At 42.6% G+C, this 12,608-nt stretch overlaps 1 protein-coding gene across 1 annotated transcript in view; it reads left to right on the top strand.

The window, feature by feature from the left end:
* JAK1 (Janus kinase 1) overlaps nt 1-12,608 on the top strand; it is a 134,462-nt gene that overhangs the window by 75,037 nt on the left and 46,817 nt on the right. Inside the window, exons 2-3 of the mRNA XM_054720877.1 lie at nt 7,666-7,747; nt 10,121-10,319. Of these exons, the coding sequence (XP_054576852.1) occupies nt 7,742-7,747; nt 10,121-10,319 (205 nt within the window). The 5' untranslated portion in view covers nt 7,666-7,741. The remainder of the gene's footprint in view (nt 1-7,665; nt 7,748-10,120; nt 10,320-12,608) is intronic.

Below are 12,608 nucleotides of genomic sequence, written 5' to 3'. Positions count from 1 at the left end.
TAAAAGGTTTTTAAAACCTTGCATATACTCACAGAACACTGATTTCTTAATGAGCTGTGAGCTTTTTGAGTGTGCACCAAAGACTTACTTTAGAAAAAGAGATTTAGAGAAATTTTGAATCTTTACAATAACCCTATAAAGTAGATACTTTTATTAACTCACTTTTACAGAGGAAACAGAAAACTCAAAACAGGTTGAAAGATTTGCCTAATGTCACACAGACATTGAAGCCTGGCCTGTGCCCTCTCGCAATCCGGGACCCCTTGGGGGATGTCAGAGAACTGGTTTCGGCCCAATCCCTGCAGGCCAGGCCAAGGGACCCCACAGATGCACAAATCCATGCACCAGGCCTCTGGTATGCATATAAGATCTTTCGTTAATCTCTTCCCGCCCTCCCCTCTCCCCCCTTTCCCTTTGAGATTCATCAGTCTGTTCCATGTTTCCATGCCTGTGGTTTCCGCTCCTGCACTGAGCGTCTGCCTCCTGGTGGTCAGTATGCATCATAGCTACTGGCCAGTTAGCCGGTTGGCTGGTCAGCCAGTCACTTAGGCTTTTATATATACAGATAAGTACTTTTTTTGCACGGGATTTGAGCTCAGAGAGCTTTAGAGCAACTGTCGCCAATCTTTTGGACTTCACGGACCACCGGTTGGCGACTGCTGCTTTAGAGGCTTGCTCTAGACCAGGCAGATCCTGGCAGATCTGGGCTAGAACTGGGCCGCTTTCTGATGGGTAGTTTCTCTTGTTCCCTACCGGAGGGAGCTGGCTTACCGACACTGCCCTCCATCCACCATCCCTCACCTTTCCACCATTGCCCTCTTCCCTGCAGGATCCCTCCTGGTCTGCGTATGCCGTCCTGCACATCCATCCTCATTGTTTTCCTTCCTCCTGGTCCTTTTCCAGAACCCTTGCACCTTTTCTTTCTGTCTTTTAAAATCTTCTCTAATCCTCGAAGCTGGAAACTCATTCTACTCTCCCTGGTCACTTGACTCCTGTAGTTCTTACTGCCTGTCTCTCGGCATCTCTTCCACATCTGCTTTCTTGATGTTCCCCTGTACATGTTTATCTTGCCAGCTATTAGTATACTGTAAGGATTTGGTGAGCTTAGATTTAATTGGGGCACTTCTTTAGATCCCCCCAAACTCCTGTGCCTTGCCTAAGGAAGTGTGCCAAACTGAAAGGGCAGTGAGGTGGAGGCTGAGAAGTGTGTTTGAGCCTGGTCTCGCCACTCACTGGCCACTTGACCGTGGGAAAGTTTGAAGCCGAATCTTCTCATCTGTGAAAGAGGCTGTGAGACTCAAATGTGGTTATAGATGTGAAAACCTTTTCAAGCTCTACTAGTAAAGTGCAAGGTTTTATTGTGATGGTGCAAGAATGATTAAAAGCACTTACGATGACAAACCATTCCCCACCCTCCATGTTTGGTGTGTCCACCTCTGCTACCACTATTCTGTGCCCTTCAACAACCTTATAGTTGTATCAGTGGTAAAAGAAGAAAAAGAAAAAGTAGCAAAGCTTCTTGATACAATGCAGTTCTTAGGAAGGACACTTATTGACTTTAATTAAGCAAAGTACTATATTTACTTTGATCAGAAACCCTCTCAGGGAGAGCAGGCTCATTGGGAGCAGTACAGAGAGCCCTGGCCCATCGAGTTGTCATTGATTGTTTGAGCATCTCTAGAAGTTTATTGTAAATGCAGTAGCACTTACGGTTCTGGGGTATTCCTGGAATTGCTGCTATAGTCATAAGTGAGTTATGCTGTGTGGCAGGAGTGGCATATAGAAAAGCCATAATTGCGACTTGCTTACGGTAAAAAGCAGCAGATTTTGTATTTATATTATCTAGTCCTCTGCTGGAATCCATCAGCTTTGCAGAGTATCTTGTGATACTTTCATCAGAACAGTTATTCTGGGTCTTGGCAAAGCATTGGGAGCAACAGACACAAGTCACGTTCAAAGCTGCTGTGGGCGTGAAGCCCTTGTGACGAGGCTGAAAGGGAAGCAAAGTCGCTTGCTGGGTCTTGGGTGTGTGTGTGTGTGTGTGTGTGTGTGTGTGTGTGTGTGGAGGTTCCGTGCCCCCGTGGGGTTGGCCTGTGCCAGGGCCACCAGGACTTCTCCCCACACTTGCAGTCGTGGTACCAGAGCAGCTCCTTGGTTTGTGTGCTGGAGCGCAGGCAAAGCTGGGGCATTTTAATGGCTTTTTTAATGACAGTCTCTGGAGGGAAGGGCCTTGGAATGAGACCAGTCTCCTAGGTGGATGGGAGACTATCAAAAGTACAAAAAAAGGGCAGAGAAGACAATGGTGTTGGTGATGGGGGCATTTTAATAAGGACCTCGTTGCGCAACGGTAGCGCATCTGACTCCAAAAGGTTAATAAAGCAGGTGGTTTTCCTCCTATGGGAAGAGCAAGATCCTTGAAACCAGGAGTCACATGTTTGACTCGTGGCATTCCCACTGATTGGCCCAGAACCTCTCCTGGTTTTATGGGAATTAAGTACAGGTGCCTGGCTCCATGCATAAGATGTTCGTTCTCCTTGGCTGGAACTGTATGCCATCAAGCTTTAATCAGTTTAACAGAAATTATGCCCAAAATCTGAATGCTTATTGCCTGCTAAATCTGTTAGGCACGTTATGTGCATTAATGCATCTCTTAACAGCTCTGTGAGATATACACTATTTTATCCCTCCACTTAAAGCTGAGAACATTGTGGTTTAGGGATGTTAAGTAACTTGCCTAAGATTACAATAGCTAGTAAGTGGGGAGGGTGGGACCCAAAGTCAGGTCTGGATGACGCCAGCTCATGCTTTTAGCTGCTGTTCTGTGTCATCTGAGATTTGTGAACAAGACTTTGATTTGTGACCAGGCTTTTGTTCAGAATTCCTATTTATTCATTTTTTCTGAGCAAGCGCACAGCCCACCTTCACCTTCTGCCATAAAGCCTATGTTATATTGCTTTAGCACTTAAACACCTTTCTGCACACTTTCACATCACCTGCCTTGTGTACCAAGTCCTTAAGAACCCACACACCCTGGATTAGGGTGAAGTTTCCATTGCATAGGTTGCTTCGTTTGTCACCTTAATCTTTCATTGAACAACTGTTTTAACTACTTATTGATCATTTAATATGTAAAGCGCTGAACAAAAGAAACAAAAATCCCTGCCCTCTAGGAACTTGTATTTTATTTTATTATTTGTTTTAGGAGCTTGTATTTTTGTATTACTTTCCTCACCAACCATAAGACGGGTGCCTGCTGAAATAGTTTTTTAAGGCTTAACATCTTTATCTTTTTAAAAAATATATTTTATTGATTTTTACCGAGAGGAAGGGAGAGGGATAGAGAGTTAGAAACATCAATGAGAGAGAAACATTAATCAGCTGCCTCCTGCATGCCCCCTATTGGGGATTGAGCCTGCAACCAAGATACATGCCCTTGACTGGCATCGAACCCGGGACCCTTCAGTCTGTGGGCCGACGCTCTATCCACTGAGCCAGACGGGTTAGGACAAGGCTTTATATCTTTAATCTTACAATTTCTTAAGGTATTAAGCAGCTGATTTCAGGACATTTTCTTTTCTTTTTAAATTCTTTATTGTTTAATATATTACATAAGTCTCCTTTTTCCCCCATTGACCTCTCCCCGGCCGCCCCCACTACCCAGCACATGCCCTTACACCCTCACCCCCCCTACTGTTTGTGTCCATTGGTTATGCTCATATGCATGCATACAAGTCCTTTGGTTGATCTCTTCCCCCCCCCCCCCCTCCCAGCCTTCCCTCATAGATTGGACTGTCTGTTCGATGCTTCTATGACTATGGTTCTATTCAGGACATTTTCTAATAACATTTCTTAAATTTTTTCCCAAGTTCATACCTTAATTCATTAACGTTTTATTTGTATTTTCTACTTAAGAGATTAAAGGCTTTAATTCCTTAAAGCATACATAAAGTAATTCACTGGAAGTATAACTGCTTGTTTAGTAAAAACAATCAGGTACCCAAAGTATTATATTTTGATTGTCATTGATTTTTAACTGTCATCCAGTCTATTTTCATCATATAAATCTGGCAGTGGCCTTTGGTCATATTTGTGAGTTAATATGGTCTGTTTTTATGTCTCTTTTCTCCACTATTCCAAATTTAATTGTATATTCTTCCTTATACAGATACCTGTATTTCAGAAGATATCCTTGAAAATATAAGAGGGCTTCAGTATTTTCAGAAGTAGATATTTTGGAATTGTGCATTTTGGAAAATAGTGATATCCCAGCTATTGCAGTTTAGTCCTTGTTCAGGCTCACCAGACTATGTTTTGTTTCTGTTACTTTTCCCTCACTCAGAAAGTATCAGATGTACTTGTCTCTCACATAAGACTTTCAAAAATTATAAAAAACAAACAAAAAAAACCACCCTGAGAATCTACAAAATTTCCCTGATTTCTTCCCCCCGCCGCCCCCCATGTTAAGAAGCATCTACAAGATTGAGCCACAAAATTAGTCCTCTCTCATGGAAAGAAAAGACGTTTTCTTTCAAATCCTTGAAAATTTATAAGTAAACTAGAGGCCCCGTGCACGAATTTGTGCATGGGTGGGGTCAGGCCAGGGGGAGGGGCCGTGGGCAGTTGGTGGGCCGGCCCCCTCCCTTGTCAAACTCCTGGTGGAGGGGACAATTTGCATATTAGCCTTTTATTATGTAGGATTAGGGTGGGATGAATTCATTGCTATCATCAAAACCTTTTGATTACTCACTTTTATCCATCCTGTTTTCTGAGCCTCATTGTTTTCATCTGCGTTGAGAATGGAACCCAGTGAATCAGGTTATTTTTAAAGAGCATTGTGTGATTCCATCGGGTCAGTTTTTCTAACATTAAAGATTTTCTTTTTGTATCCTGTAGCAAGAAGCTTGAATTGATTTCTTGGAATTATCCAAAGTATTTATAAATGGATCTTGCTCTTTTCCTACCTGTTGTAAAAATAAGTAGCTAGATCATATTGTGTGTTTTGTTTTGGAAAGAAATGTTTATTTGAATGAAGCCATTACACAAATGCTGTAGCACCAAAAACCACTTGTTATCCTGAGTGAGGACAGTTGTCATTGCATATGAACTGGATCAGCAGACCGAGGTTTAAGCGCTTAGGATAATGCGCAGCATCTCTGTTAAGTGCTTTAAACATTTTTATCATTAGAATGTCAGTTTTCTAAGAGTAGGGATTTTGTTGTTATTGAATCAGCATATAAAGCATCATAGTAATGCATATTGTCTAGAAATTCTGTTGCTGATCTTGTTTTCCCAGAGAGTTTAATCTCTAAGTTAAGCATCACAAATTGATACCTTTTTATCCTATCCAGTAATACTGGAGATCAGTTTGGAAATTAGGTACAATGTGATTTCAATATAATGTTGCTTGCTGTGGAAAAAGAATAATGGAAACACCAAACTCTGCTTGATTACAGGTTTTCATAGAATCCTAATTCTAGAAGAATTTTAGTGATTTTTGTCTGATTCTCGAATCTTACATGAGGCCCAGAGCAACCCCACAGCTCCTAAATTCAAGTAACACGTGCGTGATCTGATGGTGCATATTAAAATGCTTTGTGAGTTCTATGTTGTATCTCTTCTGAAAGCCTGCACCTGGTGGAACTTCCGGGTCTCTTCCTGCTCTGAAAGGCTCCGATTGTGTTTCCCTTTCCTGGTTTGAGATGTGCTTCTTAATGCTTTAAAGCATGGAGATCATCTGGTTAATTTTTATTCATCCTCGGCAACAGATTACAGTGGCGTGCTACAAGAAATCTGGGGTAGAAAGGTCCCAGACATGCTGTTGGCAAGCCTATAAATTGGCTAGTGCTGGTCTTTGTCCAGATGTAAAAAGGAGTATTGGAGGTATTTTCCTATGTGTGCAGCTGGAGAGACCAGACTAGTTCCTCATTTCTTACAGGGCCTTTGCACATGCTACTCCCTCACCCAGACTGCTTTCTCCCCTCCTCCCTAGTTACCCACTACAACTTAGGTCAATATTACTTCCCTCTTGAACTCCATGCTATATCATATTGCTCTTACATGAGCTCTCTTTTTCCTTCAGGGCATTTTAAGCTCTTTATAATGACCCGTTTCTGTGCTTTTTTGTTTGATTCCATTGGTCCTGTAGACCATAAGCTCCATGTAATCAGGGATCATATCACTCTTGTTCTTCATTGTGGCCTCTTGATATAGCTCAGATGTTCGCACTTAGAACTGTTCATACATACTTGTTGAGTATCCTAAACGTGACATTTGAAACCCTGCTTCTGAGCAGAAGCAAGGCGTTAGCATGTAGCTAATTTCAGGTTGCTGTTTTGATGCAGGGCAGGGTATCTATTCACTTAATTAAAATAATTGATTATATTACATTTTAAAAGCTAAAAGTCCTAGTGATCTGTTCTTTGAATTGTGTTAAAATTGTCCATGTTAAAATAGCCAAGTCAAAGCTGTCACATCAGAATTCATACTTGTATTCCCTGCTTGGCCTCCTATTGTTACTTTTGCTTAAGTCTCATCCATTGCAGAAAGCCTTCCCAAATTAGCCGTCACCAGTCTTAGTCCCCAGAGTTAGCTAGAGGTACAGAAGATGCCATCGGGACACACACTGTTGATGTTAGATTGCTTTTATGTTTTCCATTGTGCCATCTCCCACTTGGATTGCCAGGTCCTGTGGGAATGGTGGCCTTGCAGCCTCACGTCATTCTCTCCAGCGCCGCGCCACTCTGCCACCTCACACCTGGGACTGCTCTTCCTAAAGATGCATGCTGATGATACACATGTGTTGGATGATAGACAGGAAACTGAGACAACGACCTGTATTAACTTGGAAACCACTTTCAAGTCACTAAGGGTAGTTGCTCCTTATTTGCAACAGTCGCTTGATTCTACTGGTAAAAAAGAGAGTTTGTGAGAAACAGCAAGGAAAGTTGTTAAGACAATACAGAGCTGTGTGTGTGTGTGTGTGTGTGTGTGTGTGTGTGTGTGTGTGTGTGTGTGTGTGTGTGTCTGTGTGTGTGTGTGTATGGGACCAGGCACTTTAATTCTACAGAACCAAGCTGGTGTTCTGTTCAGTAGGCTTTGATGTAAGGTCAGGGAGTAGCTTGGGAGCTTTATTTGCTACTTAAGTTTTCAAATAAGAATGGCTCAAAAACTACTTGGGGAACTGAAAGCATTGTCAGATTTATTCCTAGGCCTTCCCCCATCAGCATACCATATGTTGGCTTACCATTAAAATGAGGCCAAGGGTAGACCGCTTTGGGAGGAGGGTAATTCTAAAGGAAATGGAAATAGGAAATAAGCGCGCGCATCTTTGGGCGTCCCAAACCATTGTTCACAGCCTCGGGAGAGAGGTTGTTGACGGAAGGTGCACAGTCTTCTCTTGCACTGGACAGGGCACTCTGCGCCAGGAAGCAAAAGTCCCCGCTTCCTTTCTGAAGCAGCCAGAATAACATCTTCTCTGATGTTTACGCCCCAAGCTGCCTCTCTGCCCGCTGGGTGTCCTCATCATTGCTTTTTGTTGTTTTCCTTCTTCTCCCAAATGCTTTTTCCTGCCTGCTTATGGTTTGGGCTGCTTCCTTAATGAAAGTGTCCTCTTCTTTCCTGATGCAATTACCTCTGCAGCTGATTTGTTTATTTGTCCTTGTGTAGCTCAGCTCTGAACGGGCTTTGGAAAGTAGAGAAGAAAATCCAGTCTGCTTTTGGGGGACATTGGACAGCCGAATAAATGCAGGTATGTACATTTGCATGTTAAAGACAAAAAGGAAAATAGCTTTTAAAAAGAATAATGAAACTGATCGTGAAATCCTTTAGTTCCTAAATATCGGTATTTTAATTTTTGTTCATTTCAAATGTTGAATGTTCTGCCTTAAAAAAACCTTAAAAGTACAAGTTAAAGTTCTTTTGTGAACCTTCCTTGACATTCACTACTGTTAATTGTATGTTTTTCCAGATTGTAGATATGTATAACCACATACACATATTGTGCTTTTTTTTCATTTTGTAGTATGTCATAGACACCTTTCAGTGTTGGTTCATAGAGCTTTATGTCAACTTTTCTAACAGCTGCATGGTGTCTCTGTTGCTATTATTTTGTTTAGGAGTCCTCGCCTGTTGGACATTATCGGTTGTATTTTTCCCCCCATTTCAAACGGTGCCACATCTTGTATATATGTAATTATGTATGCTTGCCTGATTGTCTCCTCAGGGTGAAAGGGTAACACCATCTTTGACTTCTTCCCCTGCCATGTCTGTATAGAATCTCCAGGACAAAGGTTTATCCCTCGCTATGAAGCAGACTTTAGCTACTCTATTCTCCGTCTCTATTTTTCATTGTGGAGTGAATTTGGGTAATCAGGGTTGAGTTTTAGAACTTTCTTGCTTAACAGTTGATCAGAACCTCAAAGTAAGTTATGAGCTTAGTCTTTCAGCCTGGTTTCTGGGAGATTCTGGTTTTCAGGTTCATTTTAGAGATTACACAAGTAAAACTGAATGGCTCTCAGTTTGTAGCATTGAAGCATACCTAGCTTACGCCCCTCCTATAACTGTCTTAGTTCACCGAGGCAGCTAATAGACCAAGCACATGAATTTGGTGAAGACAACCATGATTGCTCTCTGTCCCATGTGACTTGTCTTGTTTTGAGGAGCCCCCTTGGGTTATTCTGTAAGCATGTAAGCCTCTGTATTAGGTACTTGGGAAACAAAGATGCATGACATAGTCCTTGTCCTTAGGGAACTCCCAGCACAAGCAGGTAAGAGAGAGACAGACACATGAATAAGGTGTCGTTAGTGCAGGGAGGTGAGTGTGGGAGAGAGCATCAACTTAGGGAACAGGATGGAGGTGCAGAGGTGGCTTCTTGGAGGAGTGAACATCTGAGCTGAGTTCTAAAGAAAATTGGAGTTTGCCAGGAAAGGGATGTGGTGGAAAGGTATTTTTGGTAGAGGGATCAGCATGAGCAAAGTCAGGAAGGTGAGAAAAACAGCATTGAGGGGACAGATGAGGGTAGAGGTAGTTAGCAAGAAGATGGCAGCTTTGTGGGTGTGAGGCATGAAGTAAGAGGCTGGGAGTGATAAAAGATGAGACTCGTGAGACTAGCTGGCAGGTGACGGAGGGCTCTGTTAGGAGTTGAGATTGGTCTGTAGGTCGTGGGGGCCTTTGGAGGACCTGACTTGTGTTTCAGAGACATTACTTTGGGGGCTAAGTGAAGGCCGGCTTGGCAGGCAGGAGGAAAGTTGAGACCTCAGGTCAGGGAAATTAAGTTGTAGGCCATTGGTGGTGGGGTGAGGGGAAGAAAGAATGTGTAGGGGTTTCCCTCTCCTTTCTGGCTTTGCCCAAGACTAGGTTGCTGAGGTTGGCTCTTTGACCCTAGTTGCTCTCTCTTTTTAAGAGACTCACATAAATGACTTTTTACAAGCTTCTCACCAGAGAGTTCTGACCCTTTCAAAGCAAGGCTGCCCACCCTCATTCTGCTGCCACAGCGTGCTGCCCATCCTCCTGCCTGCCCATGGGGTGCCGGGGACCTGGCTCCTTGGATTAATTTTCATGACCCTTCCATGTGGTTTATGAACATGAATTACTTGTCATTTTGTGTGTACTATGTAAGAGCCAGCCCTGGGCTGGGTCCTGGGGGCTTGGAGATAGATAAACATGATTTCTGCCCTTACTGAGCTTGCAGTTTAGTGGGAGATAGATATAAAATTAAAAAAGACAGTATGATTCATGCCGTAGCTCTATTCAAAGGTAAAATTATCCCAGTCGAGTTAGCAGCAATGCTAGTATCATTAGCATTAGTGGTTCCAGAATGAGCCACATTTTCCAACGATAGCTTGTGTGCAAATAGAGAAAATAAATTTAAACCTGTCTAAAATGATTCTGATTTTTGAGAATATGGTCTGACAACGAATAATTAATTAGAATGTGTAATAGATTATTTTCCATAGTTTCACATGTCATTAGCCCTGGTGCATTTGATTTTCAGGGAGGGAAGGGGCAGAGAGAGGTACTTACCCAGTACCACGGATTTCTGCTTGCTCACCTTCATAACACTTCGCTTTACTGCTGGAACTCTCAGCACACGGAATGACCACGGTCTTATTTGCCTTACAGTATCTAAATATAAAAGAGGACTGCAATGCCATGGCTTTCTGTGCTAAAATGCGGAGCTCCAAGAAGACCGAGGTGAACCTGGAGGCCCCTGAGCCGGGGGTGGAAGTGCTCTTCTACCTGCCGGACAGGGAGCCCCTCCGGCTGGGCAGCGGGGAGTACACGGCGGAGGAGCTGTGCATCAGGGCGGCGCAGGCGTGCTGTGAGTACCGGCTGCTGCCCGGGCCCAGGGGTGGGTTTCGGTCGGTGGTACACCATCCCCGAAGCCCATCCAGGTGTCTCTGCCCTGATGGCTTCGTTGAGCGGAGAGAGGTGTGGACTCTGGGAGTCAGGGGTTCGGCCCTGCCTCTGCCACTCGCTTACCCTTGACCTTAGGCCAGTGACTTGAATTCTGAGAGTTTCACTTTCTTCATTGCAAAGTGGTTTATTCCTGCTGTCACTAATGAGCTGTGGGATACCCGGGAACAATGCTTGCCCTCTGTGGAAAATTAGTTTTTATTTCCCCTACATCCGTGAAATTGAATAATATCAGCACTAAATGAGCAAAGCACAAACTTATAGGATCAATAAGTAGCACCTCTTAATATCATAAATTGTTCAAAACTTCTGACCAGTGTGATTCATCCTGCGGCTGTGGCCTGCCTCCGCCCCCACCCCCACCTCCAATGTGATGCTGAGGTGAAGTGAGAAATATAGTGTCACTTTGTGGCTTGGTCAGATTGCCAAGTTGTGAAAAGGACAGTGAGGCTGTGAACAACAATCCATTTTTTTTAAAAGTGAGGCTTATATTACTAAACTTAGCCTGTTGCCTTCAGAAGGTGAAAGCCAAACTGAGTAACAAAATAAAGCCTTTTTCATTATCTTTTAAACTTGGAGTCATTGGCCGTGTTTGCCCCAAAGTCATGTCATAGAAATGTAGAGATTTAAGTCCACTCTGTGGAGAATTAGCGGTCTCTATTCTAACTGACTCAGGAGAATGTTACAGAAATTTATTGATTTTGAAAATGCATGAACACGGGATGCCACATTCTTGTAGCTCTTATTATAATAGTAAGTGGTGTTTGGGAGCACTATTGATTTCTTCCATGTTTTTCATTATCATTTGGCAAATTTTTATAATTTTAGTTCTCCTTATTTCACCTACTCAGTAGTTCTAGCTTGATTTGAATCCCAACTTTGCATTTTACTAACCGAGTAACTGTGAATCAAACTAAATCTCGGGAGGCCACAGTTTCATTATTTGTAAAATGGCATACATAATATCTCATTAGGTGTTAGGAGAATTTAAAGATAATAAATGTAGAGTGTGTTAGCCTGATGCCTGACACTTAACCCTCAGCAATGTAAGTATTGCTATTATTCCATACTTTTATATAAAAAGATACCTTTGATTTTCCTATTTATGAATACTAATATTATTAGAATCAGACCTGTAGAGAATTACAGACAGATGGATGATTATAAACGAATTATGCTTAAATATGTATGTCATTGCACATTCAAATGTATGAAGAAATACATACAACTGGCCTCGGTTTCTAGGCCAGTCCACAAAAGCCATTTTGTGAATAAAAAAATGGTATACCTGAAACACGGTCCTCTTAATACTGGATCCAGAAGTCATTTGCCCTTGTTCCCGGAGAGAATGCTGTTTGCAGCTTAGCTCCATTCTCTCTGTTACGAGGAGGAATATAACTTCTGAAGGGGTGGCTCCCAGATAACTTGAGAAGCAGGAATTGAGATGAGGGGTTCAGCAGAGGCATTGAGATGTCAAGAGGTTGCAGCTTCTTAACTCAGCCTGTTCATTGGAGAGTCCCTGCCTAGGCAGCCGGGCTGGCGAGAGTCCCCGTCGCTGTCTGTCTCACTCCAGATGTCTAATTTGGGAAACAAGGACCAGCTACCTCATATTCTCACATTGTTTTTGGTTTTATTCACTGTGTCTTGGTTTGCGGCCTGACTGCACATGAAATACGATTATTTGCAATCATTTTCCTCCCTTGCCCACTTGCTTTTAGATTACAGGTGTGTGTAATGTTAATCTCGGACTCAGAAGTGAGCGAAAAGGTGCTTTCCTGGCTTCATATCTCCTTTATCTTTTCGGTCTTTCTTGTATTGAAAGAAGCAGTTGGTGGGGTGGGGAGGCTAGGGAGCTTATGGAACCACCTTTGTTAAGCATATAGCTGCTGCTTAGTTGGCTACTAAAAATATTTATGATAATGCTACAGAGTGCTTACATATATTTATTATTAATGATAATAGATTTTAATCACTGACAAAAAATCACTGTGGTTACTTATTCTAACACATAATTTTATCTGCTACTGCCAGAAACTTCTTTGAATGTTTAATATATATATATATATTAGAATTGTTTAAATGTTTTCTGTAGGAGACAGATTGGGGACCTCTCAAACTCCAAGAATGTTTCTGACTGATTAGCAAGGTGAACGAGCTCAGGCGGGGGTCTGGAAACCTCTTCCGATAGCCTTTT

Source organism: Eptesicus fuscus, chromosome 9, assembly GCF_027574615.1.
Source record: "Eptesicus fuscus isolate TK198812 chromosome 9, DD_ASM_mEF_20220401, whole genome shotgun sequence".
Classification (NCBI taxonomy): domain Eukaryota; kingdom Metazoa; phylum Chordata; class Mammalia; order Chiroptera; family Vespertilionidae; genus Eptesicus; species Eptesicus fuscus.
This window is presented reverse-complemented; position numbering and strand designations above follow the sequence as displayed.